A 22,463-nucleotide genomic window follows, 5' to 3' on the forward strand; every position below is an offset into this window, starting at 1 on the left:
ATGGATAGGAGAGGGCCTGAAAAGTAAGCAAAGCAATACAAATAGGAATAATACATTGTTACAGATGACAGTGACCCCAGCAACCAGGCAGCTTTTTCAGTTGCAGGCTGGAAATAAGCAGAAAATAAAGGCTCATAATTCAAAAAGATTCCAAAATAAATAATGAAGAACAAATGGTCTTGCGTCGCATTGTTGATTTAAAGGTGAACTTCACCTATGCCTTTTAGCACACTGGTTCCGGTAGTAGGCAGCATCAAGTCTACTGATTTCAGTATGGTGTAGCATTACACATGCTTTTTCCTGACCTCCATAAATACACCTACAGTAGGTGGCTAGTAAACTGATATTGGTGTCTCATAACTAAGGTGTTAACCTAGGTGGCCATACAAGGTAAGATTCATGGATCTTCCCCCGATATCCACACTTACGGGTGAGCTATTTCAGGCTAATTTAGTCTTTTGGCCCTGGGGCCAAACAATCGAATTAGAATGACGTTAAAGGTGTTCAGAGACTGTATCAACGAGCCGATGGGGTCCCCGATCTGACTAATTTTGAAACCTGCTCGATCGAGATCTGCCCGATTTCAGGCCAGGTGTTGGTTGGGCAGGCCCATCGTTAGTATCCCTACATGGGCCGATAAGCTGTCAAATTGGTCTAAGGGCCCAATATCGGCAGCTAGAATCGGCCCATGTATGGCCACCTTTAGGGATATCTGCTTGTCGTTTACTGAAGGCTGCCTAGGCTTTACATAGTAGTCATTTCTGCAGCCTACCCTCTGTGGCCACAATGTTGAAGCATGCAGGTGGCAGAATCAGAAATGATCATAATCATTTGGTATATACAGTATTATGTAAGCTGAGCTCCATGGTGTAAGACGTCTATATATTTCCAGTTTAAACTTTGCCTATGTATTGTGAAGCATTGGGTAAGCCCTAGTATTGATTGCGCAGCATTGAATAAGTATTCTGTGTAGATATTGCAGATTCACTGGCATCTTTAAGCAAACAGATAGCAAAAGGAAAGGGAAGAGGTGACAGGTCATCTAAACAGTTCTCATTACCTTTTGATTAGATCTATCCAGCACTTCTAAAAATACCCGCATTCCAAAGCCGTCACCAAAAATGAAAGGTGTTAGCTAAACAGACACATTTGTCATATAATAGGTATGCCTTAAGCTTGAACTCATGTTTACAGTTTATTTGTCTGCAATGCAATGTAATTTACAATATCCAATCCTACTTCTGTAGCTACTTGTCTAGCAGGAATATTAAAAACACAAAAGGTTCTTAGTGTGGATAGATAAATCCATAAATGAGAACATGTATATGTGTGTTAATTAATCATGCCATGTATTCATTGTATAGGCAACGTTCTTATATTTCGTTGACTGAGAAACCAACAATATAATATTTTTGAGACTAATCCCATTCCTATATTGTTCTTTACTCATTATTGCTTTCAGTGCATCGTTATACCGCAGTGTCTAATCACTGTGACCTTATGCTTATTAATATTACTCATTCAGCGCGGGCTTATTTTGGTTCTCTAACACCACATGACCTCGAAGGGAATAAAATCAAAGGCCACCAGCGCTGTGCTGTGCAAAAAGAATCAATAAAGCAAACAACTGACAAATCGTTCATATTAAGCCCTTTTGACAGCTACCAGCTCTTTGCACATATTAGATTCATAGCAGTGACACCAATTTAATATAGATTATTTTGCTACCTTTTTAATGGCACTGCATTAAATACACTGAAAACATAAAGTCGAAGCAATTGCCTTTTTTGACTAACAAATTTGTCTTTCTAGAGAGTTTCCCAATGTTTCCTTGTCACAACACATAAACACATCACATTAAATTGGCACTTTTTGCTTGGATTAAATCAGTGTTATGTGCTTGTGTTGACTCTCCTTTTGCCTCTTTTTTTTTATTTTGCAAGTTTGGGACACCGGTGTTAATAGAAAATATCTCTGAAGAACTAGATCCAATTTTGGAGCCTGTGTTGTTAAGACAGACGTTTAAGCAAAGTGGAATGGAATATATTCGTCTCGGAGAAGCTGTAATTCATTACAGCAGGGATTTTAAACTCTACATGACCACCCGTCTCCGAAATCCTCATTACCTGCCTGAAGTGTCTGTCAAAGTATGTTTTTCTTGTTCTTTCCAATGAATTAGGAAATTATAGGAATTAGGAAAATTGGTAGAAATGCAAATACACTGGGGATAATGAATGGGGTGCTGTGAAGTTATAATTGGTCTGTGGAATTGTTTTCCCTAATTTCTAATAGTATTATTCTTATATTTATGTGGATGTCAAAATAATGCAGCTGTGCACTAGCACAGACAGGAGAATTCTGGATTTTCCTAATTACACTTTATAGCTTGTTGAAATAAGTGCTGTTTTCCCAACTAACTTCTTTTTAGCAGTTATCACTGGGAAAATTATGATTCAATGGAGAGTGCAGATACATTGTTTTTATTAACGGCATACTTAGAATCTACAGGAATGGTTAGAAAGGCTATGATAAAAATTTACTTTTTAATATGGCTCCCACTAGGGCAAAATATGTAAGAATTGCAACCAGATTTGTCTGATATTGTGACCTACCATATACACTAATCAGAACTTGAAGTGGTTTAATTTTTTCCCATGCCTGAAGTTAATGTTTCTTTGGTGAGTCTCTATGGATTATTTTTTTTGACATTGGATGAATTTGTCCAAGTGTGACTTAAATTAGGTTGCTGCTAGAAGAACACAAAATGCAAATCTCTGATTGGTTGTCATGGGTTACAATATTGAGGCGAAATTGCCCAGTGTTAATAAATGAACCATACTGTGGATATGAACACTAGCAACAGATGGAGCTTAATAATCTCCATGGCTGCAAAGTAAAGCAGATCAATAACTTCACTAAAATGGTAATTAACTGGGTTCTTTTGGGGCTGTTCAGCTACTATATATGTGTATTTACACACCCACACATATGCATTCACAGATGTTCCTTAAGGTATCATATGGCTGTCTTAAAGGAACAGTAACACCAAAAAATGAAAGTGTATAAAAATAATTAATATATTATGTACTATTGCCCTGCACTGGTAAAACTTGTGAGTTTGCTTCATAAACACTACTACAGTTTATATAAATACCCTGCTGTGTAGCAACGGGGGCAGCCATTTAAATTGAAAAAAGGAGAAAAGGCACAGGTTACTAAGCAGATAACAGATACAGTGGTGTGAAAAACTATTTGCCCCCTTCCTGATTTCTTATTCTTTTGCATGTTTGTCACACTTAAATGTTTCTGCTCATCAAAAACTGTTAACTATTAGTCAAAGATAACATAATTGAACACAAAATGCAGTTTTTAAATGAAGGTTTACGTTATTAAGGGAGAAAAAAAACTCCAAATCTTCATGGCCCTGTGTGAAAAAGTGATTGCCCCCCTTGTTAAAAAATAACTTAACTGTGGTTTATCAATTTCAATTTTCAATTTCAATATCAATTTCTGTAGTCACCCCCAGGCCTGATTACTGCCACACCTGTTTCAATCAAGAAAGCACTTAAATAGGAGCTACCTGACACAGAGAAGTAGACCAAAAGCACCTCAAAAGCTAGACATCATGCCAAGATCCAAAGAAATTCAGGAACAAATGAGAACAAAAGTAATTGAGATCTATCAGTCTGGTAAAGGTTATAAAGCCATTTCTAAAGCTTTGGGACTCCAGCGAACCACAGTGAGAGCCATTATCCACAAATGGCAAAAACATGGAACAGTGGTGAACCTTCCCAGGAGTGGCCGGCCGACCAAAATTACCCCAAGAGCGCAGAGACAACTCATCCGAGAGGCCACAAAAGACCCGAGGACAACATCTAAAGAACTGCAGGCCTCACTTGCCTCAATTAAGGTCAGTGTTCACGACTCCACCATAAGAAAGAGACTGGGCAAAAACGGCCTGCATGGCAGATTTCCAAGGCGCAAACCACTTTTAAGCAAAAAGAACATTATGGCTTGTCTCAATTTTGCTAAAAAACATCTCAATGATTGCCAAGACTTTTGAGAAAATACCTTGTGGACCGACGAGACAAAAGTTGAACTTTTTGGAAGGTGCTTGTCCCGTTACATCTGGCGTAAAAGTAACACAGCATTTCAGAAAAAGAACATCATACCAACAGTAAAATATGGTGGTGGTAGTGTGATGGTCTGGGGTTGTTTTGCTGCTTCAGGACCTGGAAGGCTTGCTGTGATAGATGGAACCATGAATTCTACTGTCTACCAAAAAATCCTGAAGGAAAATGTACGGCCATCTGTTCATCAACTCAAGCTGAAGCGATCTTGGGTGCTGCAGCAGGACAATGACCCAAAACACACCAGCAAATCCACCTCTGAATGGCTGAAGAAAAACAAAATGAAGACTTTGGAGTGGCCTAGTCAAAGTCCTGACCTGAATCCTATTGAGATGTTGTGGCATGACCTTAAAAAGGCGGTTCATGCTAGAAAACCCTCAAATAAAGCTGAATTACAACAATTCTGCAAAGATGAGTGGGCCAAAATTCCTCCAGAGCGCTGTAAAAGACTCGTTGCAAGTTATCGCAAACGCTTGATTGCAGTTATTGCTGCTAAGGGTGGCCCAACCAGTTATTAGGTTCAGGGGGCAATTACTTTTTCACACAGGGCCATGTAGGTTTGGATTTTTTTTCTCCCTAAATAATAAAAACCCTCATTTAAAAACTGCATTTTGTGTTTATTTGTGCTATCTTTGACTAATAGTTAAATGTGTTTGATGATCAGAAACATTTTGTGTGAAAAACATGCAAAAGAATAAGAAATCAGGAAGGGGGCAAATAGTTTTTCACACCACTGTAAGTAGCAGATTCCCATTGTATTCTACACAGTTTATCTGTTATCTTCTTATGTAACCTGTGCCTTTTCTCCTTTTTTCAATTTAAATGGCTGCCCCCATGGCTACACAGCAGCTATTTCTATTAACTATAGTAGTCTTTCTGAAGCAAACGCGCAACTTTTACCAGTGCAGGGCAACAGTACATTATATGTTAATTATTTTAAAACATTTTTATTTTTTAGTGTTACTGTTCCTTTAAATCACCACAAAATGCCATTAGAAAATGCTGGATCTGAAGAGTTAACACTACTGCAAGATATATACAGTACATAGAAGGAATGCTCTTTCAAACAGTTGACTGTGCATTTAGCATAAAAAGGGAATAATATGATTACCATTACAGATATACAGAATTTGAAAACTTAATATTTGATGTTTTGCTATTTAATTTACAGGTTACACTGATCAATTTTGTAATCACACCAACTGGCTTGGAGGACCAGCTATTGACTATTCTAGCTGCAGAAGAAAAGCCTCAGTTAGAAGACAAGAAAAATCAACTTTACTTAGAAGGGGCAAATACCAGGTAACACATAAGTATATAATGATATAGATCTGCAACAAGTCCCAAATCTGTCCCTTTACCCTAGATACTATTAAATATTCTTACTAGCACTTATTATTTCCTGCCTTGATTGTTGTAGCCTGTAATTAACTGTTCCCCTCACCTCACGTCTGTGCTCCAAGTATTCTGAATGTGATGGCTAGGATAACTGTTATTAAATGATGAAAATACTAATACTGCAACCATCAAAATGCCTAGTCATTGGCTTGCTATTTCCTCCATAATCCATTGAAAATTTTGGTTCAAATTTTCTAACTTAATATCTCCACTACTTACATACATCCTTTCTAGTGTGTCAGTCAGATTTTAATTTATTAGCAATTTTTATTAGCACTTCTTAGTGTACACTCTGAGATATATACACTTTTATATATGCACTTACTTATGCAAGTAGTGGATTCCCTACCACATAATAAAAGTATATAATTAGTATTTTCCCATGTTTACTTACTAAGCACAAGTTTAAAATGCTAAAAATCTGTTATTTCAAAACGTGGCAGTGTGTGCCTTTGTTCATCAAATAGATAATTAGATTTCCAATGCACAGACAATCCCCCTGCATAACAAATTTTGCTTAAAAAAGTCCCAACAATAGAGAAAGTGAGGACCAGACATGGAGTATGCTTAAATTCCCTGTTTGGCTCATGTACACACATTACATGGTATCCATAAAACTCATTACCATATTACAATTTTTCATGTAATATTCATGTTTTGCACAGTAGTGCACAGTATGAACCCTAAACAGCAAAAAGGGATTGTACTGCACAATACAATACCAAGCCTTTTATTGACCGTGTAACAGGAATAAACAGAGGATAAATATAACCCAGAGACAAGTTAAAATGTCCTTTTGAAATAACCATCATAATCCCAAGGCTACACACTAATATACTGCATACTTTACAATATACACAAGGGCCAGTTAGCCTAATGATAATTCATAACAATAGCAAATATTAATCATTTTTAAATCGGAGTACAGCATGGTGAAGTTTATTTCAGTATTTTATACTGGGTTCATTTATTTTAACAAAATTGGTTAGGCATTTTTATTTGTGTATCAGTTATGATGAGCTACAACACATACATTGGGAATGCCTGCTAGAATATGATAATAGATTTAGGTTACTGTATCATGTTAAAAATCAGGGACACTTTAGAATATCCAGCTACAAGGGCTGCACCAATTGGGAACCAACTGATTGATGGTTCCTTGCCACTGATTTACAGGGTTTTAACAATGGCTGTCCTTGTCATTCTCCCAAAGATGGTCTGTTTTACTGAATCTACCTACAAATTTAGCACAGATTCAGTGAAATATATTCCATGACAAACATAATTATTTATTACCTTTCTATAATAAATTTATAGGAAGCACGATAATAATACAACATGTTTACTATGCAAACAACCCAAAACTGCAGAAACCCTCTGCTGATGCCCTTAAATATTGTCCATTTCGGCTTTTTTTTGGCAGTTCCCAGGTGAAAAGTCTGACACAATAACTATAAACTATGGAAGGCCACATTTCATAACCTATCTATGTCCCTGACTGTTACAAAAAACAAATGTATCTTATTTATTTAATTTCAAGAATACTTGTACAGTTCTTAGAAAATAAAAGTCAAATATAGGACTACCTTTTGTAACTATTATTCACTAGCAAACCTGTGACAAATCTCACTGAGCATAAAATATATTTGAGACAAGCCCATGCAAAACGCCTACATGCAAAGTTCTTATTCTTAAAATAAACTGGATTTTTCTGTGACAGAAAACAGTTGAAAGAGATAGAAGATCAAATTTTGGAAGTATTATCTCTGTCACAAGGAAACATCTTGGAGGACGAGAGAGCTATTGACATTCTTTCCTCCAGCAAGAAGTTATCCCAGGAGATTCACGAGAAGCAAGAAATAACAACTAAAACAGAAAAACAAATTGATGAAACCAGAGATGGCTACAGACCTGTAAGTAGCTGTGTGCACTGTTCGTTTATAAAGAAATTCTTTATTTTTTTTTTAATCAGATAGAAGGGAATCCCATGCTTGCTACTCATTATTGTTCAATGAGGACATAATCAGTGGAAGAGTTGCTACTCTTTGGTTAAAGGAGTTGTATCACATCAAGATTTATTAGTAATAAAGTATTGATCCATTTTGCTGCTTTTGACAGTTTTGCAGCTGTTTCCCATATCTCATTATGTTGTATTGATAATATTAAATTGTATAACTGATATCATGCAGGTCCACCAATAAGCATGTATTATTATCTGACAGTTTTATAGACCTTCATGAAAAAATAGCATATGTTAATCCTGCTAGTAAGTCGAGAAACCTATTCATATTTCTCCTGCAGCCTTTTTAATTAATATATACATTTCCAGCTTCTAATATTAGCATTGCTCTACTCAACTTTAATATGCTTCAAATGTCCATTGAGACAGGACATAATAATATTAGCAAGATAAGCATTGGATTTCAATAAGGCAGCCAGTTGCACATGAAAGGTTTACCCTTTCACTACTAAGCTGACAAGCAGGAATACTGCCTCGTGGCTGCTAAACAAATAAAAACATTAGATAGGGAATTAAAGGGGTTGTTCGCCATTAAATTAACTTTTTTTTTTTAATTTAGCTTTTAGTTCCGCAGCACAACAGTTTGGAATTTCAACAGCTTTGTGGTTGCTAGGGCATTGTTTACCTTAGCAACTGAGCAATGGTTTAAACAAGAGACTTGGATTATGAATACTAGAGGAACTGAATAGAAAAATAATGAATAAAAAGTGTCAATAATAAATAGTAATCTCACAGAGAAATATGTATTTGTCTGCTGGGGTCGGTGACCCCTATTTGATAGCTGGAAAGATGTAGAAGAAAAAGGCAAAATAAATAATAAAGACTAAATGCAAAGTTGATAGGAATTGGACATTATATATTAACATACTAAAAGTTAACTTAAAGGTGTCCCATCTCTTTAAAAAGGGTAAAAGAGAATGTAGTGCAGCAACGCTAACTATAAAGTTATAAATAGTTTATATAAATATGTTTGGAAGAGTGCATTGTAACAGCGGGAAGGTTAGAATTATATTATTTACAAAATTTTAAAACTGCATAATAAAAAACCTTTTCAGGCACAGGTAAAGAAGGTATAATTTTGTTTGTAAGCCTTATAGTCAGGAACCCCCTTCTTTATTCTGCATCACTTGCATCACTGAATAATTGAATATATTGGTGTTTATTAGTTTTGTACTATAAAATTAGTACAGGTATGGGACCCATTATCCAGAAACCCTTATTTAGAAAGTTACGAATTACGGGAAGGCCATCTCCCATAGACTCCATTATAACAAATAATTCAAATTTTTAAAAATGTTTTGTTTTGTCTCTGTAATAATAAAACAGTACCTTGTACTTGAGTCCAACTAAGATATAATTAATCCTTATTGGAGGCAAAACAATCCTAGTGGGTTTAGTTAATGTTTAAATTATTTTTTAGTAGACGAAGTATGGAGATCCAAATTATGGAAAGATCCCTTATCCAGAAAAACCCAGGTTTTAGTATTTAGTATAATAGTATTTATACAGATGTATATTTACAAATGCAGCACTATAAGGGGGTATTTATTCAATTTTTCGGTTCAGGTTTTTTGACACCAAAGACCCAATTTTACACATTTTTTCCGCAAATTATTATATGACAAATCCGAGTGCAAAAATTTGCCATGTAAAACCTGCCAAGATTATGTAGAAATCAATTGCAGATGTCCTTTTTACAACTGGAAGATCTTTTTTTCTTTGCGGTTTTAGAGGTTTTCAGGGTTTTTTTTTATGCTGGCTTTTTTATGATAATACAAAAATGTTGCCGTTTTTGTGCGACGAATTAAAAAAGTTGCATTTTTCCCCACATCCTTTTTGCATTCATGCTTTTTCAATTTGGGTCTTTTGATAAATGACTAACATTTGTGGACATGAGTTTAGTCATGTTTTCAACTACAAAACCACGAAAATCCGAATGTTAATAAATAAGTTAATAATATATAAATTTGCACATTTGTATCTATGATACTAGTATTTGTTACAACTTGTACAGGATTTGACCATACAGGGGCAAATTAATGTCCACCAGTCAAGTTGCAGCTTCCAACTGATATATTATAAGACCATATCTCTCTAGAGTGCATATGTTTTACCAGGCAGTAGTACAACCTGGCTATACAAGCCTTCACATACTGCAATTAAGCATTTACAGTATGTTCCCATTTTGGGATCAGAGTATTATGAGCCTTTAAATATCTGAGCTCCAGCTATTTGTGCAACAATTTGTCACACATTTATTTCATTACCTTTTTCAACAGAGCTTAAACAAAGTACACACAGGCAATCTTAAATCAACTTACCTTGAAGATTTTACTCGTGCATTTACAGCTTTGAAAAATAGCTGTTTTATTCTATTTTCTATCATTCTCTCACATGAAATAGCCAAGTCATAAGACCACTCCACTTTTAGAAAAGTAAAAGCATAGCAAAGATATAATCACTGCATCCTGGAAGTGTTTAGTTGCTTATTTCAGATGATACAGTACAAAAGTAAACTAATTTTATTGAGGTACATACAAAATTTGCTATGAGATAATGTATGATAACACATAAAATATTAGAAAAATTGCCTTTTTTTGTCCTAAAATTATCATCAGCGGGTTTACATATAAATTGACTCACCTGAAGCTCAGTTAATACAGTAGACAAACATTTTTCATCTTAAATCCCACTGTGCTGGAATAATCTGTTCTCAAATTCCAGATTTCAGAAAATAAATAACATTTGTCAAAACACAGACACGCTCAGTTATTCTCCAAAACTCCATTTTCTAAAAGTAAAACTCATCCTAAAGGCATAAACATTTTTTAAAGCTTTCAAAGCTCGTTTATGCTTCTACGAACACAAGATATTGCCTTACATTGCCTGTGTGCTAATATAATATTCAAAATTAGGCTATTTTTATATTTGTATTCTAGCAAATGTGAGTATTTTCTACAGTAGATCTGCTCCAGGCTTCTGTTTATTGTAAAAAGTGCATAGAAATACTGTAAACCTGTCAAAAGTAAGAGTGTAGGGAGGCTGAAGCATTTAGCTTTCATATGCAATTAATTTTTAGATATATTTGCCTGTAGACCTTATTTATTCCTTTTGATAAAATAATACAGTGGTGTATTTAGATTTTTGCGATTAGAGATGAGTGAATGAGCAATGATTCTACTCACAGCGCACTCTAAAATATATTGGAATTTAATTACAAGTGGACTTTGGTTTAGATCAAGGTGTAAATCAAGGCAAATTGTCTTTGAATGAGTGTAATTTTACAAGCTGATCTGTATTCCATGGAAACCCCTAATTCATAGCAATTCAAGATGTATGTGTATTGGATCCTTCTACTCATGGCTCTGGTGTGAGTTGATTTCAGTCAATTTACAGGAATCCTAGTAAGGAAACCCAGTAACGTTCCTAAAATGTCCTATTTCCTTGAATACCCTTTAGTCCAAGGCTCACCCACTGATGAAGGTTTAACTACAGGTCTATTATTCTGATCGATCCGATCAGCAACCACCCTGTCTTTGCTTTACAACCCAGTAGGTGAGCCTTAACCATATTTCTTGAAATTGTATGAGTGTTTCCATCTCGGAATTCCTTCTGCTTAACTAAAATCAACTCATATTAGAACCAGAAGTAGACGGATTAAAAAAGATTTTGGCTGTATTCTTTTCCTCTTTTCTCACGCAAAAATATCATTAGACTGCAGGGTTATGATATGAGGGCAACCTCTCATTTTTTAGGTGAGACTAAAAGAGATAGAGATAAAAATATAACTGTGAGAAAGAAGACATTCCAGAATACATGCACACAGAAAAAATGACTATAACTTTTTCAGAATTAAAGTAAATAAGAATTTTCTAATGCTAGTTTTATTCACTAAATCAAAAATCCAAAAAGTAGGAAAAAAGCTTCAGCAGATTTACTGCAAACCATTTATTGTGGGTAGTGGTAGTGGTAATCTCCCTTTGTGCCACTGCCCTAAACTGATACAGACAAGCTTTAGTTTTTACAGGAAGGGTCAGTATCACTTAAAAGACATTGCAGATGCTTTTTTTCCTGCTTAAATCTAAAATGTTGCCTTCCATCAGCCTTTCCTCTCCATTACTTACTTGCAGAACCCTGGCAGCCCCCTACCATAGCTGATTTACCCAAAGTATGGCTCCATCCCTTAGCTTTGGAACCATTACCTTACTTTGTGACTTTGCATTGTCATAACTGAAGGTGGCACTCCAGTTATCCTGGTGTAGGAGCTCCTCATGGATTATCAACATTTAATATTACCAGAGCATTCTCTTGTAGCTATTTTACGGTTTTAATACTCGAATTTAGACATTTTTGCAGTGGGTAAAAATATATAGTACCAATATTTGTAAGTATGGCTAGTGGTCCTGTATCTAGAAGAGTATTAGCTCATGTATGAGAATTCCCAGTACAGAATGTCATTGTTCATTGCCTAAAAAATGTTGCCAGACAAACTAGCAGAATAACAATGACCAAATACACATGGAGAAAAAATCCGTGATCTTAGATCTAGTCCTGATCATATGCTCATATTATGTCAGTAAGTTTTAAATATTTTGTGCTTTTTCTGTAGAGATTTTGTTTTGCATAGACAGTTAACCATATTTTATGTTGTTTACACTTTTTATTTCTTTTATTCATTAGGTAGCAAACTACTCCAGTGTTATTTTCTTTGTTATCTCAAACTTGGCTTATATTGACTTCATGTATCAGTACTCCTTGGCTTGGTTCATTAATCTGTACATCAATGCTATCAAGAAAAGCGAATCCTCCAACAACCTACATGAAAGGATAACAAACCTTAATGACTACTTCACAAATAGGTATGGCAAACCTGATCCAGTGAACCCACATGTACAATAGTATAATCTAGGATAAGAACAACAGAAAATACTTGCTTTGCAATTCCCTACTCTTTCTGTCAGTTAGTGTTTTTATTTTATAAGTATTAGACTGTGTATCTTCTCTCTCTCTCTGTACCAGTAGTTTAATGGCAAGGATGAACACATTTTTTTTCCTGTTATTTCAGGCGTAAAAATATCTAATGAGAGAAACTGTTCCCATGGACACAGTGTTCTCTCTGGCAGGCTTTCTCTTGTCTAAAGGGACATACCAGGTATTGATTTCAATTGCTCACCATCTCTTAGAAAAATAACCCTAAAATACCTTAATCTGAAATGATTTACATTAATCAGCCTTTATTGAAAGGCCTTACATGGTATTGACATTTTAATGCATACTGTAAATCAGTGGTGGTGTATTTATCAAAGACTTCTGCATATAGTCCATTTCAGACCTCTGGTTCAATTTTGTGCTGTGAAAAATATTGAAAGATATTGATAAGTGAATTGCATTATTTACTGCTGTGAAACACTAGAGTTAGGATTAAGTGTAGATAAGCAGGGGAACTCCTTTCTTCAAACTAAAGGTAAAAATATCTAAAATATTATGAGGTCACAAAATGGAATGCTAAAGAATAATACAGGAAAAGCAATGTTCTTTCCAGTTGCTGTGTAATGGCAAGGCCCCTGCACAATACTATTGCAATGCAGTTCAATGCAGTTCCTGCTATTTGGTTATTTGGGCTTGAATTAGCCTTGCATTACTAGTGGTAGATGGTTTTAAAAGGAGTGAAAGGTACTAAAGAGTTTTTGCATATTAATCTGCCATGGAGTGTCGAAAGTGCTTCACATCTACTCAATCAAAAGTAAAACATTTAATTTATAGTAAAACAGATCACACTGTCTGTACTGGTCACATTCTGACACAGCATAGGAGACAGATTATTTATACATTAGGACATTACATACAGATTTATGCATAAGGAACTCATACAAGGTGTTACACATACAAGGTGTTTATATATATATGTATATGTATAGGGTGTGAAATATGCTGCTGGAATAGAAGTCAATATTTACATTTTCATACACTCCCTATAAAATAGTGAGCTCCATAGAACACCACTAGTCCATTGCTTAGAACAACAGCCCTTAGAAATAGGAAGTAAGATAGATATTATGATCTTAGATGTAAGAACATAATAGCATGCATGTCCTAAGGACCAAGAGGTTCCTTTAGTAGAGAAATGTCAATCCTTTTTGGGAAGGTGAACTCAAGGTCTCTATTACATGTACAGAATAAATTATGTTTTTGTTTAACCTAGAGGAAGAGTTACTTGCAAAAAAACAGAAGCCTCTTTATAAGTATCTTCCCTTCATCTTAGTTTATGACTTGAGCTATTACATTTTTTCTTTGGTGGTAGTACAGGATTCATTATTTAAAAAAATATATGAATTAAAAAAAAAAAATAATAATAACCCATCTTTGTATTTGCTTTTCAGTATATATGAGCATGTTTGCCGTTCACTTTTTGAGAAGCACAAACTGCTGTTTTCATTCCTACTCTGTGTGGGTTTACAGAAGAATAGAGGCTCAGTAAATGATAATGAGTGGCATTTCCTACTAACTGGTGGAGTTGCACTGGAGATCCCACGAACCAATCCTGACCCTTCATGGCTTAAAGATAAATCATGGGGAGAAATCCAAAGACTTTCAACATTACCTCTGTTTACTGGTTTGGATGACCACATCTGTTCAAATGTACGTAGCTTTTACATAAATCTCTAGAAAGTGGCCTACTCATCCTAACAGTGTTTCTTTTTTCTGTTCTATTCATATATTACACAAAAGGAGGCTGCTTTTTAATAAGGATCAGTTTTTTTGCATATTTAATTGTGTATTATTTAAGGATTATGTGATTACCAGGCTCCTAAATGTTAAAACAGTTTTAGCAATATATTGGAAAACAATTGGAAACTGAATCAGGGTTGAACTACTGTCCAGATTTCAGAAAATAATGTTCTGTTTGGAATAATAATCATCTAAATCCTGGGTATAAAAAGGTAGACAGCTCTATGTGCCCTACTAATATCAATGAGCTCTGCATTTGATTAGCATAATGATCTGCTAAGAATGTTGTTTATGCACAACTGCTAATAGACCCAGGTCAATCACGCTATGATTTTGGTAGAGTTCTTTAAAAGAATAAAGCCATCTGTAGCTTAAAATAATAGTTATACAATGGTTCTTAACACAAATTGCAATGCAAGTGAAACTGTTTTGTGGCAATGACAACCAAAGGACACAAACTTGAGTCACTTTAAAAAAAAAAAAAAAAAAAAAAAAAGATTTGCTGAGATCTAGTAATCCATAGAAACCAATCCAATTCTTGGTTTTAAACAGCTGACTTATACATACTGCCTTACTAAGACTAGACAAATGCTCTTGAAACTTGAAATAAGATAGAAGTAAATAAATAAATAGCAGGCATCGGAAATGTATAACTCAAAAGACAAAGCAAACCAGTTAAGACATACACCTCTGATGCCTTGTAACCATTTCACTTTGTATCCATCCTCATTTCAGCTGAACAGTGAATGTTTACATTCTGTTGTTTCCTTTAAATCTAGACAGATTTGATTCTCTTTTGTATTTTTTAGCAGTCATATAAAATCACCTTTCATGCAGAGATACTGATGGCAAAAGCCAGCTAGCTCAGAAATGCTCTGCTGGATACACAGTCGGACTTATGGAATTGAATAGTTTAGAAATAAATGGCAATTACTTAATGTTTCACTGAATTATAGATTTTAGATGACTGTTTAATAGGGGTGGAAACACTTAACACAGTTGCTATTGAATTTTTGAATCAAAAAGCAAAAATTCTGAGTTGGCTAATCCGTAGCAGGACAGACTTTCCTCTTGTCTAAGTGCAGTGTTTTCAAGTATGTCTATACTGTAATTTCTCTAAGAGATCATGCAGCTACTTGGTAAAACAAACCGGTAATAATACTTATTCCCAGTAATACTTGTTTTGTTTGTGAAGTTATGTGCGCTTGTTGATGATAGGTTTGTCTATAGCAATAGCTTCTTTTAGGAAAAAAGCAGTAATATATTAGTCATGAAATCTAAGGCTTTGCTGCTACACTTCAAATTTATATTTGTCATAGTAAATATAGTAGTTTGTGCTAAATACTACAGACTATTAACTCAGTATGTTTTAGCCAAGGTACTTCAAGGCTTGCTTGGATTAAGCAGTTCAGGCAACAAAGAACTATATTTGAATTTGCTAGAACATGCTAGAAATTTTACAGTCTGAAAGTTTAAAAACTTAATTGCAAAGAAGTATCAAGAAACTTGATAATTACTCCAGACCTAGAATTTTACAGTAAAGTATCCCCCCCAGTGGGATAGGATGCATAAAAAGTATCTTTTTTTCCAGACAAAGGCCCCCATTGACCCACTTATAGTTGGAATGGGAAGCCAGTAGTTAGGCTGGGATTATTGTAAGCACAATTAAGCAGCGTTTTGTTGCAAGTCACAGTTTATAAGAGCATGCACTAAGGCAAGTACCTCTATGAATGGCATTTAGGCACATGTCAAATAGCTATCCTTATAAATTTTAAGTCACTAGTTTTAAAAAATGCTTTGAACAAAAGCACTTCAAACCGTTCTTTTTAGTCTCATTTTTAATTCAGTCGAAATCGCTCATTTATAAGTTCAGAGCACAAAATTGTGTCAAGAAGAAAAAAATTGCATGTGTTTTTTTTAATTTTCCTGATACATTTACTTTGATTCATAGTGTACTCTCCCAAGCTATAGGTCTTACAGGCACTTCTTTTGCGTATTGTGCTTAAAGCGCAATGCAAACAGAACCATTCATAAAGCATGCTTTTGCACACCACATCAATTCACTTGCACCTTGCACGGAAGTTTAAATGGGCACAAATATGGCTGAATAAGGTGCAAGTTGCATTGCATGCATTTTTTGCTGCAAGCTTAGTTGTCCTGTAACTGGATAAGAATTGTGGTTAATAAACATGGCTAATCATACAGATATCATAGTAAACACATCTTTTAATACTGTAAGTGATCCCCTGACATTACTATTTTATGTTTCATTGATTGGTCAGATACTTGGAGTCTCAAGAGTGTGCAGTTGGGAGAAGTGCTCTTACATATTGATTTTCTGTAATAGAACACTTCCTTTAACTTCCTGCATCAGGAAGCTCTGATACTGATATAGGAATTGGAAGTAATATTATTCAAAGTGTTTCTCCTAAGAAAAGATTGACTCAGAAAGAAGGCAGCTGAGTGGAATACTAGATAGATGAAATAGTTTAGGACGTACATGATAAATGTGCATTTGTTTTGATCCATTGAACGAGCAAGTGCTTGTTGCAAGGTATAAATGACAGAGAAATGTAAACTAATTCTTTACTATTCAACGAGGCTGTGAAGATAAATAAAGAACAGAATTGTTAGGAAATAATTACAATTTTGTGAGTTTGACTTACATCCTTACAGTATATGAATTACTCTCCTTATCAACTGACAGAAAGATAAGTAGTATAATAGCAGAATAGTATAAAGCTGGAGATACTGGGTGAAGAGTAGTATATCTGATATATGGGAGGTTGTATTTAGGACTTAGATATATGGTTGAAAGCTGAAAGGGCATGGGGCTTAAAACACTACATTTTCTCATTTGTTTCTCACTAGTTCTTGGAAAAAAACACAAATTGTTCCAAAGATAAATATACATCATCTGATAAATAAGTCATAGGGGTACGAATTATATGTGCCCTCCAGGGACTTCAAAAGAAAAGTGAATAATTGGTTTCATTTCAAAATCACCCATTAAAAGTCCACTCACATCACGATGAGTAAACATTTCTTTATACTCCAAATTACTAAATAGTTTTGATAAATGTAAGGGTAATTGAGACATTTCTGAAATTTGCCTCAAAACACCACTATACAACTATATCTCGTATGTTCTTAGATACTAAGATAAAACTAAGATAAAACATCATAAATATGTATCCAAGGGTTCTTCTGTAGAGTTTGTTACCCAATATTCATAACATTACCAAAGTATGTGGCATGTAGAGACCCCAAAATGAAAACAGTACATGCAAACATCATGGCTGACAAATACAATACAGCCTGCTCCTAACAGTATGTTAACTCTGAAAAACTATATATTTTTTGGAAGGAACACATTTTGGCATATAAATATTGCTCCAAATTACCACAAGAAACTTTGTTAAAGATCTCCTTAGGTATTAAGATACAACAGCATAAGTAGGAATACTGTCAATCTTATGATTAAAGCAATAAAAATGTATTTCACATTGAAACTAGTGGTCAAAATCTCTGGACAGTAACCACAAGCAACCAGTCAGATTTTTACTTTAATTGTTTGGCTACACAAGGCAATTATGTATTGGTTGCAATGGATAACTGTCCAAGTACAACTTTAGCCAATGTTAGTAAATGATCCCCAAGTATGTGTTAATGTAAAAATGGTGCCTTTGGATCTTACATGTGTGTAGGCAGACAGATGTCACAGGAGGGCCACAGGAGCTGACAGTGTTGGGACAGTGCTGGGGTGCAACAGTTAGCAGCAACAGGTACCACGTACCTGTTATTTTTCTTCTGTCTTGAATGGGCCCCTGAGGCAATTGCACCCTTGGGCCACATGTTACCCCACTCTGCTGGTAAACGAGTCCTTCAGTTTGCTACCCAACCCAGCAGGGTCTAACATTTATAAACTATGACAAGATGGGCTTTTTTAATAATGGAAAATAAATGTGTTTGGCAGTTAGATGGTTAAATCCTAGATTATATTCAGTACCATGTCTGGGAAACTAAATCTGTCTTAATGTCTACAAATTAGGTAATGCCAGATCTATTTTTGGCTGTATTTTATTTGCTTTAAAATATGCATTTATTCCCGTAGCACACTGTTTAAAACATGTTAAATAGAGGCTTATCCTGCGATAATATGTTTCCTTGGCTTACATATTTTGATATTCGCTTGCACTTGCTATATTCTATAGTATAGTCTGTTTGATATATGCTTGCACTTGCTAGCCCCCCACTGTCTCTTAACACTGACTGCAGCATTTGGCATGTCCCACTTTTGTGAAACATAAATAATTCTTCCTGTAAAATTCCATCACATGCGTAATGTGGTTAAATATAAGTATTTCGCTTTCAGTGTAATTGATTTTGGTTCACAGATGTGCACTCATCAAAATGCTATTTACTGCTATTGCTGGAGCACAATATTTAATGTCTGTCTCTGAATTATATTTCTCCTCTTCCCAGTAAGCACTGCAATGAAATTCAGAAAAATGGGCATTCTTTAAAATATTAGCTGCATATTTCTTATTGTTTTTAGCGCTTTCTGTCAAAGTTCCTGCATGAAAGCAATGCTCTTGAAGTATACCTTTTAACTTAGGAGACAAAAAATAATTAAAATGTATCGCTATATTTATATATGCATGCACATGGCTTAAATAGCATGTAAACTAAAACATTTTACTCTTACTATAATGAAAAAACATAATTCTGAGCAGCTTTCTATTATACATTCACGAAAAATTGCAGTTGACAATATTTTTCTGATCTTTGCTACTGCCTTTGCTTTTTGCCAGACTACAGAAGCAATGTATCAAAAATCAACTCTCCCCTAGGGGCTGATTTACTAACCCACGAATCCGACCCGAATTGGAAAAGTTCCGACTTGAAAACGAGCATTTTGCGACTTTTTCGTATGTTTTGCGATTTTTTCGGATTCTGTACGAATTTTTCGTTACCAATACGATTTTTGCGTAAAAACGCGAGTTTTTCGTATCCATTACGAAAGTTGCGTAAAAAGTTGCGCATTTTGCGTAGCGTTAAAACTTACGCGTAAAGTTGCGTATTTTTCGTAGCGTTAAAACTTAATGCTACGAAAAATGCGCAACTTTTCGCGTAAGTTTTAACGCTACGCAAAATGCGCAACTTTTTACACAACTTTCGTAAAGGATAGGAAAACTCGCGTTTTTACGCAAAAATCGTATTGGATCCGAAAAATTCGTAAAGAATCCGAAAAAATCGCAAAACATACGAAAAAATCGCAAAGTACCGATCATTACGAAAAAAACGCAATCGGACTCCATTCGACCCGTTCGTGGGTAAGTAAATCAGCCCCCTAGTTAAGGGTAAAGACACACGGAGCAGTTACTAGTGATTTTTGCCATCATGGATTCTCAGCAAATTTTCTTATTTTGCCAATGGCTAATTGTTTAGTGAAACATACACGAAAATTCGCAGCAGAAAAATTTGTTGGGCGCCAATAAAAGTCACGGTTGCGTCAAAATAGGCGCGGTCGCAGCAAGTTGGGTGTGGTTGCGCCAAAAGGGCATGTGGGTGGCAAAATAGGTGTGGTTACATGAAAAAAAACCATGCGCGACAAATGTATTTTGAACATTTTTCAACGTTTCATAAATTTTTCTGTCGTTTCGTGAATTTTTCACCAAAGCAGAACGGGACAGATTCACTCATCACTAGCACAGCTACAAAAATAGAAAATGCTGATTATTTACTGATAATTGTCTCTATGTGTGTTTTAAGAGAGGCAATTCTCAATATTGTATATGGTAGGTTATTTTCTGGCATTTATTAGCCATGACAAGTAGATGCTACTAAGTAGCTGTAAAAGTACCTGGGCAGCGGGGACGCCCGCCGCTCTCCAGGCGGGGACGCCCGCCTCTCCTTGCGCGCCGATGCGCGCGTCCGGCTCTTCTGGCGAGCGGCGGTGCTCGCTCTCCCTCTTGAGCCGGCGCGACGTATGACGTCATCGCGCAAGGCGCGAAATTCAAATATTTAAAGGCGCCTGCGCATATTTTCGTGGCCCAACTTCGGTTTTGCCTCCTGATTACTGTTTTCTGCTATTCTGATTCTGACTACTGTTTTGACCCCTTTGCCTGACCTTGACCTTGCCTGATTGCTGCCTGAACTGACCCCTTGCCTGTTTTTGACTACGTGTTCCGGATTTCGATATTGTACCTCGCTGCCTGTTCGGTTTTGACCTCGGCCTGCTCCACTTCGTCTCAGCTTCCTAAAACTTTACGTTAAACGCAAGGTTCCCTTGCCTGCCCAGAACATTCGCCCTGATCCTCTCACAACAAGTCCTGGCGGCACCCGAGTAGCGGAGGGCTCCACCCGAAGCGAAAGGTGGTTGTTATAGGCAGAAGAGTGAGCTTTGACCGGGATCTCAGCTTTTGTTCTGGGTTTGGGATACCGAGCGTGACAGTAAGTTGGGCCTGAAAAGAAAATGGATGCTGAAGGGGCCTCTGCTTCGTCCGCTTCTCCAGAGATCATGCTTAAAAACCTCCTCCAGCGTCTCAGGGAGCAAGAGACCAAACAAGACCAAATTGTCCAATGCCTCCAGGGCTTGGCCTTAAGGTTGGATTCTCTCCAACAGCAACCTGCAGCTGATGATCCAGCTCCTACCCCGCTCTCTTTGGGAATTTCCCTTGTAGAGCCTAAGATACCTTTCCCCGAGAAGTTCTCTGGGGATCGGAGTAAATTTTTTGCTTTCAAGGAAGCATGTAAACTCTATCTTAGTTTTTTGCCTCGCTCTTTTCCTACTGAAACAGCGAAGGTTAATTTTGTGATCACTTTACTGTTGGGTGATCCTCAGGTTTGGGCCTTCACTCTGTCCTCATCTGACCCTGCCCGATACTCTCTAGAAGCCTTTTTTAAAGCCATGGCTATTATCTATGACGACCCTGATCGGGCAGCCTCTGCTGACTCTACCATCCGTGCCCTCAAGCAAGGCAGGAGGCTTGTTGAGGAGTATTGTACAGAGTTCCGCCGCTGGGCAGTGGAGACAGGGTGGAATGATTCAGCCCTTCGTAGTCAGTTCCGAACTGGTCTGTCTGATGCCATTAAAGACAGTCTCATTAATTATCCTGCTCCTTCATCCCTTGATGCATTAATGTCCCTATCCATTCAAATAGATAGGAGACTTAGGGAGAGGCGTCAAGAAAGAATGGCCTCTTCCTTAAACCCCTCTTCTTCCCTGGTACCTGAACCTATACGTAACATTGCTACCCCTATGCCAGTAGAGGAGCCTATGCAATTGGGTTCTACTCGTTTATCTTCAGAGGAAAGAACCCGCAGACGCACTAATGGGTTATGCATGTACTGTGGTGAGGGTGGTCATTTCCGCAAAGATTGTCCAAAGAGGCCGGGAAACTGCAAAGCCTAAACAAGTCTGGGGAGTCTTGTTTGGGTAATGCAGTTTCTACTCCCCATTATGTTTCCTCTAAAATCTTCATTCCCGTGCTCCTCGATTGGGAGTACGGTAATGCTAAGATTCCGGCCTTTTTGGATTCTGGAGCGGCCGGGAACTTTTTGGATATTAATTTTGCCCATAAGCTGGGTATTCCTTGTACCACTGTAGTTCCCCCAGTCAGGTTACTGGCTATTGATGGGAATCCGCTAGGGTGTGGGTTTGTGTCTTCCAGATCTCAGAGCCTAGTCATGTCTATCAAAAGTTCTCATAAGGAACAGTTATTTTTCTATCTAATCAATTGTCCTGACACTCCTGTGATTCTAGGTCTCCCATGGTTACAAAAACACAACCCGCAGATTGACTGGGTCTCCGGTAGAATTCAAGGTTGGGGACCACACTGTGTAGTATCTTGTTTAAAAGGGTCTGTTCTCATTGCTACAACCACTTTAAAGGGTCTTCCTTCCCCATATACAGCCTTCGCTGATGTATTCTCTAAGAAAGCGGCTGAGTTACTACCTGCACATAGACCCTATGATTGTGCAATTGAATTAATTCCTGGGGCTGTTCCTCCCAAAGGTAGAACCTATCCACTTTCTCTTCCTGAGACTCAAGCAATGGAAGAATACATTAAAGAGAATTTGGAACGAGGGTTCATTAGACCATCCTCTTCCCCTGCGGGGGCAGGTTTCTTCTTTGTAAGCAAGAAGGATGGTGGGCTTAGGCCCTGCATCGATTATAGAAA

General features: G+C 36.6%; 1 protein-coding gene across 1 annotated transcript in view; it reads left to right on the forward strand.

The window, feature by feature from the left end:
• The window catches only part of LOC100490346 (dynein heavy chain 3, axonemal), a 522,485-nt gene that overhangs the window by 436,964 nt on the left and 63,058 nt on the right, over positions 1-22,463 (forward strand). Inside the window, exons 61-65 of the mRNA XM_031898872.1 lie at positions 1,944-2,147; positions 5,302-5,432; positions 7,249-7,441; positions 12,229-12,407; positions 13,929-14,187. Coding sequence (XP_031754732.1) covers positions 1,944-2,147; positions 5,302-5,432; positions 7,249-7,441; positions 12,229-12,407; positions 13,929-14,187 — 966 coding nt within the window. The remainder of the gene's footprint in view (positions 1-1,943; positions 2,148-5,301; positions 5,433-7,248; positions 7,442-12,228; positions 12,408-13,928; positions 14,188-22,463) is intronic.

The sequence above is a fragment of the Xenopus tropicalis genome, chromosome 3, assembly GCF_000004195.4.
Source record: "Xenopus tropicalis strain Nigerian chromosome 3, UCB_Xtro_10.0, whole genome shotgun sequence".
Classification (NCBI taxonomy): Eukaryota; Metazoa; Chordata; class Amphibia; order Anura; family Pipidae; genus Xenopus; species Xenopus tropicalis.